Here is a 21,572-nt window from a genome sequence, read left to right on the forward strand (position 1 = left end):
GGGTGGGTGGGTGGATGGGTGGAGGGATGGAAGCATTGTTCAATAAATTTGGTCTTGGAAGGATTTGATGTGATGTTTGGGTTCATATTAAAAATCTCTTCTGAGGCACTGTTGAGAACTCTAGGAAAACAAATACAAGACTATTGGATTCTTGCTTTCGAGCAGGATGTGCCGAGAACTTCTGCCGCATTATAATTAGAAACATCCCTTTCCACCCACTGATACCCAAGCTTAACGTTGGAAGCCGAAAGGTGTCGGCGGTGGCATGGCGAAAAGTCCGCAGAGGGAACACTGACATTTCCAAATGTATTGTTAAATAAACTGGCAGCGCTGATGTTGGTGACAGCTCATCCATCTGTCTGTTCTCTGGCCCAGAGTGCACACCCACAGCCAAGCGCACTTTGATTTCCTGTCTGTGCCATGACGAATGGTGGCGCTTTGTGGGGGAGCTGTCAGGGCAGAATTCACAGCCACTCGGAGAGACCCACACATTTCTTTGTTACCGAACCCCCAAAAGGGCCTGACAGACCAAAGCACGTGTTGCAGGTAATGGGCCTGTCTTAAAAAGCACACAGTAGCCCTTTTATTACATCACTCTCTTGTACTCTAAATCCATTTCCTAAGCCAAACACCCTCCATCTGTCTCTCACACAGACAAGTTTACTAATATGAATTATTCTCGTCTGTAAAGGGATTTTTGGATAACAGTCAGGGAACAACATCTACTACAAATCATGCCATTTTAAATCATTGCTGGTGGTTTTCAAAGGTGGTTATGAAATTCCACCTGCCAAGAATCAACAGATGAATTACCCTCCTTGAGTGCACGTCCAGAAAATACCTCATGACATTGTCAGATGAGCTAGGTTTTCTGTCCTGTGTTGACATCTTTTATTGAAACAAGACGTTTAGGGAACACTTTATTTCAATAGTCCACTTTAGACATTCTACTAACTATAAGTAACTTTGCAAATACATGTCAACTAGTAGTCATTACACTCTAAAAAACGCTGGGTTGTTTCAACCCAATTTTGGGTCAAATATGGACAAACCCAAACGTTGGGTTAAAAATCGAATGTAAAAATTTAACCCAACGGCTGGGTTTGTCCATATTTGACCCAAAATTGGGTTGAAACAACCCAGCATTTTTTAGAGTGAGAGTATAGAAGACTGTCTTCTTAATATATTTATTGCGATGCTCCCTAACAGACATTCTACTGACTAGAATTAACTTTTAAAGCAATGTCAACTTCTACTAAACCTAACCCTAAACTAATTCTACAAATACTCAAATGAGAGTTAGTTGACTTGTAGTTGCAAAGTTACTTACAGTTACTAGAATGTCTTAAATGGACTATTGAAATAAAGTGTAACCGAAGTTGAGATGGGACAAAATTAGCCAATATCGGTTTAGCTGTCGCTACAATGGACAATTATTCAATAATTAATGGGGAGGGACAATCTGACTGGACAAAGGTCTGTTTAGTGCAGGATGACTCGTCAATGATTTGTGGCCCGTTTTCCTGGAAGAGAACGACTGTAACGTTTAAATAGATATCTACAAAAAAAAAAAAGTCAACATTTTGGAGAACATTAGCATAGATGCCCTAAAAGTTAAGGAACCTAAAAGCCACAATTCAGTTAAATTCACAATTCAGATTTTGATTTCATATAGGGTCTGTAAAGGTTGACAAAAAGGTTGTATGCTAAAAAAAGACGTTTGCATTAACTGAAATAAAAATAAAACAAACATAGATGGGAAATGTTTAAGTAAACTTAAACAGTCTAGTGACATGTAAAAACTTTGGTATGAAGCCCTAAAATACAAAAAAAAAAAAAAAAAAAACTAGAAAAAACAAACAATGAGTAAACTAAATGAAAGAGACAAATTGAAACAAAAAAAATTAAATAAAAGTTTCTAACATCTAATGGCCCTGTGGCGCCCATTGACAAGTAGGCATTCACTATTATTGTAGATGTTTCACAAGTGACCTATTTTTCTCACAGGGCTCTTAACAGCATGAAACAGACTTATGTGTTCCCAGTCTGTTGCAAGGTGGCTAATATAGAAGGATCAGAGGCATATACAGCTCAGGTGATTGGCTCAGAAAATCTTTCTGGAACTGAAGCAAAGGCAGCGGCATCCAGGCGCCATACACCAGCCGAGCAACGGCCTTTCGGATGAATGGGAATGATGGATAGCTCTCCAGGTTTATTAGAACTCCTTGAAATCAACCTAATAGCACCTTACAGTTGTCTCTGCATATTAAGCTAAAAGAGAAAGTGCCTTAACATCAGAAAAATGTCCCACATCATCACCTATACCCAACCCGAGCAGTATCTCTGATGTGCAGGGCAGCGTTCGGAGCATGGGAGACGTCAGTCGGTGACATGAGCTTGTGTCCTAACAGCCTGCACATGCAGAGAAGCTTGTTTGCACCTCATATAAAAAAGCAGCTGAATCAAATTTGCACAGGCATTAGTTTGAACGCTCAGTGAAGGTGCTCAATGAAACCTTTCTTTCACCAATATTTAACAGACGACTAATCTTTTGCGCTGAGCTTACCGGGGAATTACCGAATGGAAGAGGAGAGAATTTTTAATTGGACTCCTGACAATTGATTTTAATCTTGTAAATCGCTCATCTCGTCACTGTCCCTCTCTGTACGCCGGGCATCAGTGATGAAAACGCTCTGTGCATTATCGGTGATGTCATCACAGCAGCTCGGTTGTGATTCGGGATGACAGCTCTGGCCTGGGAGAACGGCATAATTAAATCACGACTATAACACACACGCTGCTGGCTCACAAAGACACACACATCTCCGTATCACTTACATCTCACCACAATTAAAGTAGTATAATAATGTGCATCTGTACGATGGATCTTTTAAAAGGCCATTAAAAGGACAAGAGCGATGAGGGTTTTTCATCACATGCCGATGGTGCTTGAAGGGTCAAGGCCTCGTTCGAAGCCACATGCTTTCATCTGTAAATGACTCGGAGCCAAACAGCGACAAAGCTCGATGGTCACACACATTGATCGATCAATATCTCACACACACAACTTCAGTAGGGTCACGGATATCATTATAGAAATGAAAGGCCACCACAATAGCATCACAGCAATCAAAAGTTGTCATTTCATCCAGCTATTGAAGAAAATCATGTCGCTTAAACGCACAGTTCACACAGAAATTCTGTCATTACTTACAGCCTTATGTCATCTTTAAACATGTACGACTTATATCAAGTATATGATGTATATAAAATTATATAAAGAAATATGTAAAAAAATTCTTCAATGCAATGCATAAATGTATTACAGAGCTCTGCACAAAAAAAAAAAATATCCTTGAATTAATTCCTTTCTCTTATTAGTAAATCGTGGCCACGTTGTATTCATTCCCTTGATATGTTAAATCAAACCGAGGGAACAAATTAGTTCAACGTGGCCATGATTTACTAAAACGAGCGAACAAATTAATAAGTCGTAGGAACGAACTCTTAACTTGTATTTAAACAAGAGAATGAATTCTTAATTTGTGGCTACGATATGTATACTGTATATATTTGTCTGCATGTCATGAGCAGGACTCCGTAGAAGGTTAACTAAATTAAACTAAATTTGTCCACAATAAAAGTGAATGGGGCCAAAACAACATAAAAAATACTACAGGAAGGAAAGAATCCAATAGTCTTGTATTTGTTTTTCACATAAAATCCTTCCAAGTCCAAATTATTTAAGTGATGCTTTTCAAATTATTTGAGCGATGTCTGTCTGTCTGTCTGTCTGTCTGTCTATCACAAAAACTTCATGGCAGAAAAATCCTCTCATCTTGCCTGTAAAACACGCACGTAAAATGATTCAGTGACATTTGATGATTGCTTTATCAGCCTCTGTAGCTGGACGTCATGCAAAGATTTCAGGCCCTCTGGTATTTCTAGTTTCTTCTTGGTGGTCCGAAGAACATAATGTATTTTAGCAAAGGAGTTTCCCCTCCCTAGATTGAGCTATAGGCCATGAAGCCCAAATAAAGCTCAGCCATTAACAGAGAAGATCTAGAAGGGGTGTTTGATCCCTCAAACAAGACGCCAGTTTCCGCCTACTAACGTTTAGTGCTCTGAATGTCTCAGTTAAACGTGAGGATTTGTGCATCAGGGTGCCCATAAATCTGCAGTATTACCGTGCTAAGACGCCACCGTGAGATGAAGTGTTAATGTCTGTAATATCTTTTATTATATCCTATCTTATCTCAACCCCCCCTGACAAAAACCATGCACTGACAGCCATCTGCAAAACTTCCACATCAGCACACAAACGCTGTGCCATGTTTGACATGCCTCCCAGTGCCTTTTTAGGCCAGTTAGCTTATCAAATGAGTCACATTCTTACCCCTGACTCAAATCATGACTGTCCTCTTCATTACCTCTAGAACACACAGGGAAACGCCGGACAGACATGCACACACAAGCAACAAAACATGTGTGTGATGCATATCAGTAGGCATTGATGCGAATGCATGCACACAAAAGCAGTGGTCCCTGAACAAATCATCCACAGCATTAGAAGTAGAAGAACTTCATGACCCATAGCTTCACGGTACAAATATTCTGACATACATGATGCAGCCCTATAAGCCATTCAAATTAAGGAAATTCACAAATGAGGTCTCAACTGATTCTCAAAGAGAAATCTCTACAATGACACAAATTGTTCTCCGATTTCTCAAGTCTGCCGTCAGAGGTCTTAAAAATTCCTCATTAAATTCTTTACATTTGTGGTCCACATTTATTTTGTACCTACTACAATCTTACTGCATGTCTCAAGGAGAAACCTCTGAGACAAAGTTGCATACAGTAAATGAGATCTCCAATAAATCCCCTGAGCTATGAAGAGCAACCCCCAAGCAATACAATTTTCCTCTGGGTTGTGAAGCATGCCCTCCATATTATGCTATAGATTTCCATAATAATGTCACAAGCTCTCCAGGGTCTCTCAGAGGAGTTGTTTCTGTCCTACACACTATGTTTTCCCCCTGGGTGTTAAGGGACAGAAGCTTGTCTCGGAGAAATCTGACTTGTGTTTTTTTTAAGCAACTTTATAAGGACAGAATGTGAGCCTACGCATAGAAAAATATGAGGTTATTTGGTTGCCCCGTTACCATAGTGAAAGTCATGTATAGGGATGCTCAACACTTGCCTTCTTTCAGGATGTGCGTGTAGATCATCCACAGCATGAGCAGGCAGCAGAGAGACGCGCCTCCGCCGGCACAGAGCGCCCGCATCCCCGACTGCATCCTCGCTACGTCCCGCAGAAAACACTCCCGGCACCCAGCCTAAAGCAAGTTCAAAGCAAACTCGGCTACTTCCATAGATTTTCACGGGTATGTGGCCGGGATGCGAAGAGACAGTTAATCCGACGTGAATTTACGCGCAGTGGTTTCCATTTTACGCATCTCATAAAACGCATTAAAATATTTAATTTGAAGGGAGGGGCATTAAAAAGTCATTTTTTAATTGTTATTTGATCAATTAAAAATGTAACAATATAATATGTATTATGGTCGAAAATCAAAGCAAATAAAATTGATGGAGAACTCATTCAAGCAAAGTAAAATGAGTCATAATATGGTCCGTTGGAAACTGCGCGAATCCTCTGCGGTCTGGAGAAGTATCCACACAGGGTGAAATGGTCAGTGGTACCAGTCCAGTGGTAACAGGTCCAGAATGTACGGATGATGACTGTAGATGAGCTCGAGAGGGAGGCTCGGTTTGGTTTTGGGTCTTCAGAAAAGCGTCTTCTTCTATGTCACTCCGACGTTCCCAAACCCGTCCGTGCAGTAATATCATACAGAATCTGCCCTGTGGAGTTACAGAGAACAGCAGTGAAGCATTTCGCGCGCATTCTCCGTGATTCGTGGCTGGATTTAGAGCCGAGTTCTCCCTCCTCCAGCACGCGCGCACACAAGCACACACGCGCGCGCACACACACACACATGTGGGGAGAAGGGATGGGGACCGTAAGGAATTTAACTATATCGGTTCCTTAACGTTTCATTTAGTAGGCCTACTTTTAAGGAAGAAGTGTTGAACAATGAGAAATGCAATGGAACTGTTCAGTTTGTGGTCCTAAAACTAGTTTTCAAACCAAATAGCCTATCCTTCTGGAATTGCCTATGGGGTTAAAATGTCTGTTTCCGATTTGTGTGAGTAGGCTTGTAAGGTTAAGTTCTGGCTTTAACAAATCATTTCACGTTTTGTACAACACCAATTAACTAAGATAGGCTACTAATATACTCATTTAAATATTCGTGAATCGCATACTTGTCGCGCTGTATGCGTTAAGATTCAGTGAAAAGAACCGGCTCTTTAGAGTCGCTCCCTCGGGAATCGAACTATAGGCCTGTTGGTCGCGACGCGTCGTCTGGGTTCGAGTCGCTAACAAGAATCGGTTCATTAGAATCATTCCTTCGGGACTGTAGATAGATCTCTTTTAAACAATAATGCTGAAATTCAACGAAATGCTTGCTTTCCAATTTGAAAAGCCTATGTTTGAAGTAAATTTTCTTTTTTTAAATAACGTTTTTTGCCAATCTATCAGAAAAAGACAGTCTTTAAATGGAAATGTCTTAGCTAAATAAAAAATGTTAATATATTTACATAACCATGCCTTTAAAAACAACAACAACAACAACAAAACAAGTTGACAGTTGATTTAGTCACAGCCGTCCTACTAAGGAAGATACTTTTATGTTGATATTTCTACATAGCTTTCTACACATATCCAGTTTTCAAATATCAGTTGTTTAGCCTACTGTTCATGGGCACAGGTTGACCTTCAGATCATCTCTACTGACAAAAACAAACTAACAAAAGATACAAAAGAGAAGACACTTAATTGTCAATTGTTAATAAAATAAATGACAATAGCACTTTTTTTTCATAGTCATTGTTTACACAAAACACACCTTTTGTGGAATGACCCAGCAATATTTGCAAAGTACAAAATCTTGTAGCCTAACATAGTATAGGGTAGTGACAGGAATTGCAACCAAGAGTCTAATATGAATTATGTATATGAATACTATACAGGATTAGATACAAAAATAAATGGAACGACTTCTTTTATATTAGTGAATATATGCATATAATATCAGCCCATAAAAAAAAACTCATAATGCAATGTGCATAGAGTAGTGAGCATTAACCAAACAGGATGATTTAAACAACAGCATTTCCATTGGCTTTATTAAACAGGATCACAATCCATCAAACTTATCAGAATAAAAAAGGAATAAGTATACGATTATGTAATGCGGGTTTAAAAAATGGTGTTATATACAATCATCCCACAAATAAGCATTACAAAGAAAAGATCATACATCATAAAGAGATTAACAGACACATACCTCAGGTGATTCATAGCAATATTCTACAAGCTGGAGTGATTGACATGAGAATGCTGCACAAAACACACCACAAAAAATGTCAAATGGAGTCAAGTTCTTTTTTTTCAATGCAAATTCTACTGTGCTCTCAGTGTTGTTTTTCCTCTCTCTCACTCTCTCTCTCCCTCCCAAAATCTGCACGTCATTCCCTGGGAGATAAGACCAGGTACAGTGCTTCATCTCCATATTTTGGTATTCTGTGCTGCACTGCTGGTGTAACATCCATTCGCATCTTTCAACATTCACGCCAAACCACCATTAGACTCTTTTTTTTTTTTTTCTCCTTTTGCTAATGGCATGAAGAAAAAAAAATCCCCATCCTTTGCCAGCAATGTGAAAGAAAAAGAAACAAAATTATTATTTACTCACCCTGTCTTTCCGAACCAGTATGACTTCCTTTCATGGATCACAAAAGATTATATCTTGAAAAATGTTGCTCTTTTCCTTTCAAAGAATGACAAAAGGACAAAAAGACACCATATAAGTATTCATACGACTTGTGGGATATACATTTTCTCCTCTTTTGGACTCTTTTATTATGCCTCTGTGTCCTTTTTGGAGCTTGGCGGCCCCTGGTATCTGTATACGCAGCCCCTTAAAGGGACATGGTGAAGAAAAAGATTGAGTTGGGAGAAAAACATTTTTTTTGCCAATGCTTTTGGTGTCCCACAACCATGTCCCCGTAGGGACTCCACACCTGAAGGTTTTTGGAAGTGGAAAAAACATTGTTTTAATGTGGAAAAAAGGCAGTTTTAACATGAGCCAAAAAATTATCTTTTACAGCTTTACAATAGTATGAGTGAGAACATAACAAAATTGTTTATTTTTCGGTAAACTATTCTTTAAAGGGATAGTTCACCAAAAAAAATATTCTCTCATTATTTGCTCATTCTCATGCTATCTCCAATATTTATGACTTTCTTTCTTCAGATGCACACAAACAAAAAATTTGAGTCCATATGAATGCCACTGAATGGGTGTCGCTCGGATGACGCTTGAGAACAATCGTGACGGTAATCTATACGACTGCAGTGGATGAATCAATGTCTTCTGAAGGCAAACTATACGTGTGTGTAAGAAAAATGCATATATTTTTAACTTTATAAACTATAAATCATTCCGGTCTACTACCATGCGAGTATTCACAAGAGGACTGTGGTGACACAGTGGTGTGAGAAGTGGTGTTCTTCTTCACGTGCGACATTGATTCACCCACTGGCGATGTATGCATTGCGGTCACGATATGGTTTTTCATGTGTCAACCAAGCAGCAGCCATTCCCTTGCATTATATGGAGATAAAATAAAAAAATCTGTTTATCGGAAGAAAAAAAGTCATATACATCGGGGATGGCATGAGGGCGAGTAAATGATGAGAGAATTTTAAATATTGGGTGAACAATCCCTTCATGTACACTGGAAAACTTACTAATCAAACATCCTAAATGTCCATTAAGCCTTTTTCAGAAGTCATTTCTCCATCGATTTGCCCTCTTCTAGTCTTCTTTAGGATGGGCTACAGAACAGTAAACAACAGATGACACCCAAGCCATATTTTAGAGAGCATCTGAGCGCAGAAACGTGACTAGCAGCCCTTAAAAAGCAATCATCTGAAACCAGCACCACTTCCTCGCAGAAAAGAAAACATGCCGGAGAAAATGCAACAAAATGCTCTCTTTTGACCCAAACCTTGAAACATACCGTGCAAATATATCTAAATGCATTATCACACATCAACACAAATCTAATTTCATATATTGTATCCTAGCCCTCTGTATGCGTGTGTGTGTGTGTGTTAGTGTGTCTGGCGCTCTGAAGTCAGTACACACGGGCCATCTGTGCGGCCAATAAAGTCGCTGTTTGTGGAGCACGCTGTCAGATTTAGCGCCCTGCTGATGCCTCTCCATCTTCTAAATGACCGTCGTTAAAAACTCCCCACTCATACAGAACCATATCAATAATTCAGACCCAGACCCTACAACCACCAGCCTCATTTGCGGGCTGAGGGGACACGCTCACGCCATCAGGGTCCCATGGAAAATGTTCACAGTGAACGCGGACGTAATTATCTGATGTTGATGACAACTTTACCAATGATCTCACAAAGGTGACGCGGGTTATTCTTCAGGACGAGAGAGCGTGACAGCACAGGAAGACCTTTGGCACCAAAGTCTATTAAAAAAGACCCTCTGTCATCAGCCCCCGGGCCGTTCATCCTTCATTTTAATGGTCTGAGAGTTGAAGTGCCTTCTTTAGCTATGTCACCACTCTGTCGCTCGGAGAGAACTGAGCCGATCCGGTGTCTCCATGGCAGATGTCTGGATACCCATCCACATGGAATCACAGCATTTCATCCGTGCAGAGGCAGCATATGGTTAGTGTTTGTGCGGTTAACTTTGCTTTTCATTATTAGCATCCTCTACCTCGCGCCTTGAAAGAAATACCACAATTTGGCTGTCCGTGGAACATCATTACTCTTGCGAGAGTGCGGTAAGAACAGACCCGAGTCTACGGCAATCAATATTTACAACTGTGGCCGTGCCTTTGCATCTATTGTTTCAGTTTCATCACTTTCTGCTGTTGGTCCTCAGTTATGGTTTTGCGGAACTGTGCTGCCACAACACAATCTGTATGCTGACATTTTCTGCCAATTTGTAAGAAGTGGGAATAAATGCAATCCAATTACTGTATAAAAAACAATTATGTAGAAGCGCATAATGGATGCTATTAGTCTCTTCTGCAATGAATATATGAATATAGTATATGTTAATGTCAGCCACACTAGTGATTCTCAACCAGGGGTACGTGTTCCTACCTGGAGAGATTTCACTTTTGTTAAACCTATAAAACAAAAATTATGGCTTTAAAATTAAAAAAATTATATTAGGGCTCTTAAAAAACTCTTTGCAATTAACTGCTTAATATGTTCAGTTTAATTTTTTGAGGAAAATGCAAAGTAGTATTAATATGTTTTAAATAAATGCGTGAAAAATTATTTACCACAGATACCTTTTCTTTCTTTATCTATTATTATTAATCATAAATATTATTATTAAAATATATTATTAATATTTATTATAAATAATTATTATATAATACATATGTGATAAACCACATTTCTACTAAATGGGAGATTGTGCGTAAATATGCTACATATAAATATATTGTGAATATATATAAATATACATAAAATATATATATTTAAATTAGGGCTGTCAAATCGATTAATTGCATCTAACAAAAGTTTGTGTTTATATTAAAAAAGTGTACACACACACACACACACACACACACACACACACACACACACACACACATATATACACACACACATACACACACACACAGGGTATATATATACACACCTAGAAATATAAACACAGATACAATTAATCGCGATTAATCAATTTGACAGCACTGACTTAAATCTAACATAATAGCTTTACTGATGAAGCTGTGTGGATACATAAGACAAACAAAATTATGAAACAACGAGCAACAAAATTGTTAAGTTTACTCATTGTCTGCTAATGTTGAATGTTCATTCCACTCATATTTGAGAAACAAACAAACTATAGGGTCAAATCTATGAAACTTGTCATCAGCCCAGCACAAAAATAGGGTTGAGATGCAAATTGGTTTTGATTAGCGAGATTCTGTATTGGCCATCTGTGTTTGTAATTATAAGAATGACAATTTAGGATTTATTACACATTCATATTACTTTATGAGAAAGGTCTGTGACTTACTCAGAATTATGACTTTCATTAAGGGATGATAATATGACAAAATGATTTGTAATTAGGAAGCGTCCAGGCTGTCAGTGCTGACAAACAACAGAATAAAGCTTCCAAGGTCAAATCAATGATAAAATAAAACTCAAATGACTCGATGTTGTTGTTATAAAGTCATCAATAATATATATATATTTTAATAAGCAACTGACCTACATGCACAACACATTTAGACGCACAAAATCCCATTTAAAGAAAAAATGTTTTACTGCAGTCACTTCCTCATTTGGATGAAGCTGTGACTTACAGTGGAATAACTTCTGTGGTCTTCCTCTTTACAAATAATGCTGAGATGAAGAAGAACAAACAGAAATGCTGGAAAACTAAGAGCACAATAAATAGAAATAAAGTAACACACGGTCTGGTTTAAGAGCCAAAAGGAACGTAGCCATTAAGAAATTTCAGATGTTAAAAAAACATTATGCTTTACATCTTTATTCGATCACGCTATTCTATCAGATGAGATTTTTGTTAATGACAGAGCATAATAGTGCGTTTTGAGGATGGCATTATGGGCAATCACTTGTGTTTCTTATCTCACGCCTGTTAATGACAGTGTTCGTTAAAACAGCAAAATTGCCTCTGTCAAGTGCTTCTTTCATTGGAAATGAGCTCTTTATCGGAACCTGCAGCCAGAGGAAACATCATACATCAGCCTCTCCGCTTTATCGTATTTTCAATTCTTCCCTCTAATGGAGTTATCTGCAATTTCTCCGCTATCAGCCCGAACAGTGGAACCGAGCTGGTTTGAGGAATGTGGTTTGATTTGCATTGTTTAATAGCTTTTTTTTTTCTTCTTACACTTCCAATGATTAGTGAACGTACTTTGCGGACAATGGCCGACCAATCATTAATCATGTTGAGCTCGTTATTGCGGAAGTATTGGGAGTGAATAATCTGGGAGTGAATAATTACAGCTGCATTAATAGCAGTAAATAGGAAGTTCTTTACAGAAGAAAGAAACACTCGACACAGTATGCTCATCAAACGCTCCGGAACGTGGTGATATCTCTCATTAAAATGTAGCGATGCAGTCGTCTGTGATAATAACTGATACATGGCCAAATCTCTCCCTCATTTTCTCGAAATCACAGGGGGTGAAAAGAAACGTGTGGCCGGCTCTCAAGGTCACATGGTGCTGCTACTGGAGTTGAGATGAAGTTTTATCTAGTCTAGTCTGAAAGAAAATCAGTTTATATATAGGTAATGAAATGATCAAAAAGCCATTATTGTGATGCACCTCAATGACCAGGCCTTATATTTACTAAACTCTAATGTCAAGCTCCGAAGAATACTTATTGTCCCAAACAATGAAAAATATAGTTTCTTTTTCGGTACAAGGAGAGCTCAAAGCCGTATGAAGAATACAATTTAAATTGGAAAATAGCAGCCAGTGTACATGAAGATTTACATAGGCTCAGAAATGTAATGATCTGGAATGTGTAATATTGTTTAAATTATATTAATATAGTTTGAGGCATAAAATTCTTCAAATAGGTCAAAATTAAATAAAATTAAATATTTAAATATACACAATTAAATATTTTCTTTACATTTTGCACAACATAACACAATATTATTTAAATTAATTAAATAAAACAAATATATTGTTTTGTACATAAATTCTTCAAATAGATCAAATTAAATATTACAGGGCATAGTAAAATACAGTGGGGAGAACAAGTATTTGATACACTGCCGATTTTGCAGGTTTTCCCACTTACAAAGCATGTAGAAGTCTGTGATTTTGATCATAGGTACTCTTCAACTGTGAGAGACGGAATCTAAAACAAAAATCCAGAAAATCACATTGTATGATTTTTAAGTAATTAATTTGCATTTTATTGCATGACATAAGTATTTGATAGATCGGAAAAGCAGAACTTAATTTTTGGTACAGAAACCTTTGTTTGCAGTTACAGAGATCATACGTTTCCTGTAGTTCTTGACCAGGTTTGCACACACTGCAGCAGGGATTTTGGCCCACTCCTCCATACAGACCTTCTCCAGATCCTTCAGGTTTCGGGGCTGTCGCTGGGCAATACGGACTTTCAGCTCCCTCCAAAAATGTTCTAATGGGTTCAGGTCTGGAGACCGGCTAGGCCACTCCAGGACCTTGAGATGAGTCTTACGGAGTCACTCCTTAGTTGCCCTGGCTGTGTTTCGGGTCGTTGTCATGCTGGAAGACCCAGCCACGACCCATCTTCAGCGCTCTTACTGAAGGAATGAGGTTGCTGGCCAAGATCTCGTGATACATGGCCCCATCCATCATCCCCTCAGTCGTCCTGTCCCCTTTGCAGAAAAGCATCCCCAAAGAATGATGTTTACACCTCCATGCTTCACGGTTGGGATGGTGTTCTTGGGGTTGTACTCATCCTTCTTCTTCCTCCAAACACGGCGAGTTTAGACCAAAAAGCCCTATTTTTGTCTCATCAGACCACATGACCTTCTCCCATTCCTCCTCTGGATCATACAGATGGTCATTGGCAAACTTCAGCCGGGCCTGGACATGCGCTGGCTTGAGCAGGGCTGCAGGATTTTAATGTGGTCCCAGCTCTCTTCAGGTCATTGACCAGGTCCTGCCGTGTAGTTCTGGGCTAGATCCCTCACCTTCCTGATGATCATTGATGCCCCACGAGGAGAGATCTTGCATTGTGCCCCAAACTGAGGGAGATTGACCGTCATCTTGAACTTCTTCCATTTTCTAATAATTGCGCCAACAGTTGTTGCCTTCTCACCAAGCTGCTTGCCTATTGTCCTGTAGCCCATCCCAGCCTTGTGCAGGTCTACAATTTTATCCCTGATGTCCTTACACAGCTCTCTGGTCTTGGCCATTGTGGAGAGGTTGGAGTCTGTTTGATTGAGTGAGTGGACAGGTGTCTTTTATACAGGTAACGAGTTCAAACAGGTGCAGTTAAAACAGGTAATGAGTGGAGAACAGGAGGGCTTCTTAAAGAAAAACGAACAGGTCTGTGAGAGCCGGAATTCTTACTGGTTGGTAGGTGATCAAATACATGTCATACAATAAAATGCAAATTAATTATTTAAAAATCATACAATGTGATTTTCTGGATTTTTGTAAAATGACAGACCTCTACATGCTTTGTAAGTAGGAAAAACTTCAAAACCAGTAGTGTATCAAATATAAATACATTTTTTGTAGCCTAAAATTCTTCAAATAGATCAAATTAAATACGACTAAGCAAAGTTTTTCATTACACTTCAATATATGATTAATATAATATAATATATAACATAAAATAACACCAAAACTTAGTAACTGATTTGTAAAACGGTATGTACATGGTAGAAATCAACATTTTTTTTATATCTCACCTTAATTGCTTTTTCAAGGACTCGCCTACTGCTTCTGCCTCGATTATTATGTTGAAAATGCAATACAGCAAAAGTTCTTCTCTTGAGGATGTAAATGTTCTAAAGAAAAATGATGAAAAATGCACAATATTTATTATCGCAAAAACAACCTTGAAAACACATTTTACACTTCTGATGCATATACCTGCTGATTCCACAGCCACCTCCAAAACAGCACAACAGGTTTCTGTGTCTTTGTTTTAAATTGAATTGTTGTTATCAGAAGGTCTGGTTGTAGGCACCTCGTGTTTACTTTGCTTTAATGGTTTTAAGGCCTGAAGCGGCGCACTGACTGCATTGCTTTCTGGAATCTGCTGGAACAACAGATTTTGGATGAAGGTTTTCCACAAACAATAACAACAACAACAAAAAACCTTCAAAGGAATTGGGAGTTTAGCAACTCAAACATTATAAACACACTGTTCCACCTCTGAGGAAAACCATGAATACAACAGTAGACGAAATGATTTCTGTGTGAGTCCACACACATTTATGCTAATGTGTTTCAGGTAAAACTGTTTCCACTCTCTCTCCCTCCACGTCTATTTCCTTACATCTTTATGTTTTAAACGTTACAAAACAAGCTGATCCAGATCCATACTCCTACACAACGTGGAGCATCCAACGTCGGCCCTGCACAAATGTTCTGTGTGATCCTGTGGTATTTCTATTCCAATGTGGCCACTGAAATAGCATCGAGGGTCTTTGTAGGGGAAACAAGAGCTAGCTGCCTCCAGACGACATCAAACCCACATTTCATCTTCTCTAGATTTCACCTCGAATGAAAAACATATGCAGCTGAAAATATGCAATGCAGAAATGCTAATGCTGCTTGCAATCTGTTATTGCTCTAAGCAACAGTTATCATTGGTGATAAATGCTGCTGGTGATGAGCAAGTCCAAAGCATAAGACCAAGCTTCTATTCTATAATGTAATAATTTTTTTATATTTATATTTTCAGTATAACAAAGAAAAACTGGAACTGAAAATAAGCAATGAAATGGACATGAATAAAACCTGGTGATCTGAGATATTCCAAAAAACATCCCATTATCAATATCAAAAATTTGTATTGGAATTTTCACTCTTGAAAATAAAAGTTCAAAAAGGGGGTTTTCACAGAGATGCAATAGCAGAAAATTTTCTGAGAATATTTCAGTGATCAGTTCTGAAAGAAGCATTTTTAGTAGTGTGAAGAACATTTTAATAATCTAAAACTCTGTTTTCCACAAATAAAGAACCTTTTGAGCAATGGAAAGGTTCAGTGGATGTTCTTCATGAAATCATCAATGACAATAAAGAACATTTATTTTTAAGAGTCTATAAACATACTTAAACATAAATATTTAAAGGGGTGGTAAAATGCCCTTTTCACAAGATGTAAAATAAATCTCTGATGTCCCCAGAGTGTGTGTGTGAAGTTTTAGCACAAAATACCCCACAGATATAAAGCATGTTAAATTTGTCACTTTTTGAGGGTTTGCAATAACGTACCGTTTTGTGCCTGGCTCTTTAAATGCAAATGAGCTGCTGCAGAGGGCGGGGTTTCAAGAGCTCGTTAGCAGCTGTGATTACCTCACGCAGACACTAAAATTACAGAAACTGTTCTGCCTTTAATGTTAAAACGGAGTCAGACAAAGATGGAGAGACTCAAGAAGAAGTGACAACATGTAGAAGCAACAGGACGTCTCTGAATAGTTAGTTGATGAATGTATGTTGCTGATGTGGAGTTGACTATCTTCAATTAGCATATTCTGTCATGGTAATCTATATATCGCTCATATAGAAACTGTTGTGAGATGCACACAGAGTGACTTATGCTAAAGTTTGAGCTGACTCACAAATGTACTCTTATACAACAGCTCTTCCTCTTCTCAACATGGACTGTGTGTTCCCGGGGGCGGGGTTATGTATATTTTAGGGTTGGTGATGTCAAGAAAAAGTTTTTTGAACCTCACTATTTGCTGTATACAAAATGTAAAACGCTGTAAAAATTCTAACCACACCCCCATCAGAGAAAACTGCATTTTTACATTTTCAGAAAAATAACTCCTCATGGGAACCAAAAAAAGGACAAGATTTTGGATATTGCCATCTTTCTGAGAAGGTCCTCACTGCAGAACATGAAATCCACTGGGAGGAGTTGGATCCAGATCCAACTCCTCCCACTATATATACTTCGCCCCCTCGCCCCAGCCCCACCACCACCAGATGAACCAGCATATCGGTGATCATCATTGTTTGCTCTCATCAATGTAAGTCTACATTTTGATTACTAATATAGTCGAGATAGATTAATAATTTAGTGTGCGTCTTTAAGTAATGATCACACTTAAATATATGTTAAAGTTTTGACAGTGTCCATACTTTTTGATAACACCAAGACATGTTTAACTAGTCCGCTAAACTGTCATCCATTAATGGTAAGTTAGGTCGTTTGTAGCGTTAACGTTAGCACGCACGTGTAGAGGTGGCCTATCTATTTAGCTAAACTAATTAGCTTTGGATAATACTGTTGGTATGTTCATATGTTTATAGCTAGGGTAAGCTAACATGTGGTGTTGTCAGTTAGGTAGCTATCTAGTTAGCCAGGTTAGCCACGCTAAGTTACCCACTAGCCAGGTTAGGCAAACACTGCACTCCAGGTATGCATTGTTAGTTGTTGCCATGGAGTGTTTTACTTTCAATGATGAATTAAAACATTTTAAAAATAATGATCATTGAAATATTTGCTTTCTTTGCTAACCCACAGGATATGGAGGTCGAGGAAGAAAGGGGGAACTTTTTAAAATAATATGTGAAGACACCCACCCAGACTTCTGCAGCGAGTTCTGCCAGATCTGTGCTGACCTGAAAGGATGAATAGTTAATTGTGAATGTCCGGTGGTTTCCCTGTAATGTTTGTGTCATTTCTGCGTGTGCTCCCAATGTGGTTTTCCTTATGTTTTGCCTTCAAAGTTTCCCTACTGTTTTCAAAATGTCTGTTTTACCTAGTGTGTTAATAAACGTTTTTTTTCCCCCTATTTAATTGTGCTGGTAATGAATTGTTCATGCATTTATGTAAGTGAGATGCTCTTATGTTATGTAAATTAAGTCAGATTCCCTTGTGAAGTCATTTATAAGTTTAAAATTAGTGCTGCTATAATTTAGTCACTTACAGTTGCATAATCAATGGAAAAGCACACATATTTTCTACTTGAATTTAAACTTGATTTAATATTACTCAAAAGTAGATGCGCCTACTTATTAATATTATAATATTTGAAATCAAAGTGCATGTGGACTACTGAGAGGGGTAAAAGATCAGCCAATCAAAGAATACATTTCTTTTTAAGATATATTTATTCTTGCATGTAACAAGGAACTCCATGCTTTTCAGGGAAGATGAAATGTAAGAATTTTTAATCAATCTTTTTGTTTTGGATTATTAAACGCTTATTAATTTTTTTGGATAATAAAACCCTTTTTCAAATGAAAAAAAAAATCACATTCACACAATGTACAAACTACAATGTTTGTAACTTTTTAAACTTCATTAAATAAGATTTGTTTTCAGCAAGTTTGTTTTTCTGTCAAAAGTCAAATCATCTTCATTTATATAGCGCTTTTAACAGTGTTGTTTCAAAGCAGCTTTACAGAGATAAACTTTATAGGAAATGGAGATGGTTTTGGCTTTATAGCGGTTCTTTAATAAAATTATTTTCCAGCTAAAGTTAGTTTTGATTGATTCGCTTCCGTCGCAACGATCATTTGTTAGGGGCCGCTAAAGCCCCGTTCACACCGCCAGCGACACGCAGCGACAAAGCGACAAGATCCCATTCATTTCAATTGAGCGCTGGCGACTTCCGGCGACACGAGCGACAGTGACCGTTGGCGACAGAATGTGGGCGTGTCAAGCGACAGGAGACAAGCGACAAAAGTTCAGAAATTTCAACTTTATGCAAATGAGAAGCGATTTTCGCGAGCGACAACCAATAGGAAAGAAGACTTTCAGTGGAGCTCACGTTACGTCACCGTCTCGAGTGCAGGCAAGACAGAGTTCGAGGGCGATTTCACTGTTTTATATGATTTGACTGTAACCACATTCATGGATATAATAAAAATGATGCATGGAAAAGAAACTGTCGACAGTCTCAGTGAGTTTAATTCATTTATAGTTCGAGTGTTGTACATTTTTGATGCAAGTTTAGCACTGCTGCAGTTCACTTTACAGTTTCCCCTGCATTGTGTTGACTATTAGAGACAAGAAACTGTATTATTTGTCAAATACGAATGACGTTTTAATCATTTATGACCGTATGAGTGAGTTTAATTTGTTGCTTGATCGATCGTTAATCTAGTAAATGATTTAATCCACTGAACACTGCTATGGGAATATAAAAACACTCTCCCAACAGCATACTGTTTCTTTTGAGCCTATAATTTCTAGTCAAATTAAAATAATATAAAGTTAGTTATCACTTGTGATGGTATTTAGTATAGATATGGCCAGACGTCCAGTCAACCAATAACATTAGAGCGACAGCACTACCAACGCCCACAAGCGACTTCACAGTACAGAGACTAGCGACACACAGCGACAAAATCGCTGGCGGTGTGAACGGGGCTTTAGACGACACCATTCTCTCTACACAGACTTTAAACGCGAACCTGTGAGAAACGCTAGGAACCTGTCGACCAATCAGAATGCAGTGAGAGGAAATCCAACTCCGCCCCTCGGATCTGGATCCAACTCCGCCCATCGGATCTGGATCCAACTCCGCCCCTTGGATCTTATGTACTGCATTGAGGTGCTACTGATCTTTCTGGGGACATTCTGTCCCCATAAGGTATAGTTTACACACCCCCACCCACCCCAGACACACACTCGCGGTCAGAGACCTCTTCATTCTGTCAGCAGTCAGTTCCTAGATCCTACAGTTAAAGACATACGGCATAAAACGGGAATAAATGAACATCAACTCTACTCACACGTGTGCTGAGCATCTATGAAAGCGTTTGCACTGAGATATTCAGGTACATGTGCGGCCAGACAGGAAATTAAAAGAGCTCTTAATCAACTCTGCTTTGAGATCTTTGTATTCTTCTAAGCAATGCATATCTGAAAATAATACATCACTGTTCCACAAATGTTTTTTGTAAAATGGAAAAGGTTATTGTGTGCTTCATAATAAGGACACTTGGCAGAATGTATTCTAATACTCTCAAAGTGAAACCAATGAATCATGAAATCAGTTTCACCCTATTGACTCAGATTCCTGGTTTTATCATTAACAATTCATCAGGAAAAAAAAAAAACTTAATAGCCGTCTCTACCTCTGATTAAACTTTCCTGTTCAGCTGATGAATGTTTACTAATAGCTACTATCCTTCAAAATTTGGAAAGATTTTTTTGTTTTTGAAAAAAGTCTCTTATGCTCTCCAAGGCTGCATTTATTTGATCAAAAGTGCAGTGACAACATTAATATTATGGAATGTTATTATAATTTAAAATAACTTTACTATTTGAATATATTTTAAAAATGCAATTTATTCATGCAACACTGAATTTTCAGCATCATTACTCCAGTCTTCAGTGTCACATGATCCGTCAGAAGAAATATTTACTATTATGATCAATGTTGAAAACAGTCGCGCTGCTTCATATTTTTGTGGAAACTGATACTTTTTTTCAGGATTCTTTGATGAACAGAAAGTTCAAAAGAACAGTGTTTATTCAAAATATGTCATTTGTAACATTATAAATGTCTATACTGTTACTTTTGATCAAATTAAAGTCTTTGCTAAATAAAAGTATTACTTTCTTTAAAAAAAATTCACAAATCTTACTGACCCCAAACTTTATAACGGTTGTGTATTTAGACAACATTTTATCACACACTCACATACAGATCGTCTCTTTTTTGAGTATGGAAAACCAACTTTTCAAGATTTTTTAATACATTTGTATTAAAATAAAAAAATATTCTATCCTCAAACTGAAATCCAGCCTTAAAACAGCTCTAAAATTCACACACAACGTAGCACCAAGTGCTGATGTCTCTGAAACATTATGAAACAGCGATAAATCATTTTGCACAAGTGATTGTAATAGTTGTGCTGGTCAGATTAACGCAACAATTGGACTCTTAACTGAGTCACTGAATACTTAAAAAAATTGGTTGTCACTGCTTCCCGGAGAGAAAAATGGGTTTTAACTTTCAACTTCCTGTGAACCCAACTAAACCGAGAGGATATTAGGAAACGGAAGACATGACAAATAACGTGATGGCTAAAAAGCGCTGGAGAGGAGCTCAAAGATACAGCAACAAAAGCTAATCACATGTGACATTAATAACTTTTTAACCTCAATATCAATACGCATTGTCGACCAAGTTCACTTAACTGTGTCCATTTTACTAAATTTTCACATACATCCACAAATGTAAGTTTAAATTATCATCATGGTCTCTAATAGTCATTTAATCTGTACTAAAACAGTTTCCCACAAAAGTTTAAAAGTCTACTTGATCACATTGGGTAGAAGGGGAGATTCTGTCATGATAAAAGGTAAATCAAGGTTTCAAAGGTGTCAAATCAAAGGTTTATTGCTGCTCATCGGTGGAAAAGGGAACAAAATGTTCCTCAGTTACTTTGGAGCAAACATTTATCATGAGATCGGCAACACTGAACAAAAGACAAGAGTAGATTCAATACACACGCGTTGGGTTTTAATGTTTTATAGGGACATTCCATAGACATCATGATTTTTATAGGCTACTGTACAAACTGTATTTTCTAAACCCCTAAACCTACCCATCAAAGAAAACTTTCTGCATTTTTAAGTTTTCAAAAAACATCACGATTTATAAGCCGTTTTCCTCTAGGGGACAAAAAAAAAAAAAAAAAAGTCCCAGCAAGGGAAAGGATTTCAGATTTTGCCATCTTTGTAGGGAATTTTTTACTCATAACAT

The 21,572-nt window shown here is 37.9% G+C and overlaps 2 protein-coding genes across 3 annotated transcripts in view; one reads left to right on the forward strand and one right to left on the reverse strand.

Moving 5' to 3' along the window:
- Positions 1-21,572, forward strand: part of LOC307011478 (serine/threonine-protein kinase SBK1) — a 381,893-nt gene that overhangs the window by 142,681 nt on the left and 217,640 nt on the right. The window lies entirely within an intron of this gene.
- The window catches only part of tafa5l (TAFA chemokine like family member 5, like), a 78,331-nt gene that overhangs the window by 37,876 nt on the left and 18,883 nt on the right, over positions 1-21,572 (reverse strand). The window contains exons 3-6 of one of the 2 annotated variants that reach the window (XM_079638798.1): positions 14,764-14,929; positions 14,580-14,678; positions 7,821-7,895; positions 5,204-5,865 (exon numbers count right to left, since the gene is read on the reverse strand). In XM_079638798.1, the coding sequence (XP_079494924.1) occupies positions 5,204-5,300 (97 nt within the window). In that variant the 5' untranslated portion in view covers positions 5,301-5,865; positions 7,821-7,895; positions 14,580-14,678; positions 14,764-14,929. The remainder of the gene's footprint in view (positions 1-5,203; positions 5,866-7,820; positions 7,896-14,579; positions 14,679-14,763; positions 14,930-21,572) is intronic. The other variant, XM_079638799.1, reaches the window with a different exon arrangement.

Source organism: Phoxinus phoxinus (assembly GCF_949152265.1).
Source record: "Phoxinus phoxinus genome assembly, chromosome: 15".
NCBI classification, from domain to species: Eukaryota; Metazoa; Chordata; class Actinopteri; order Cypriniformes; family Leuciscidae; genus Phoxinus; species Phoxinus phoxinus.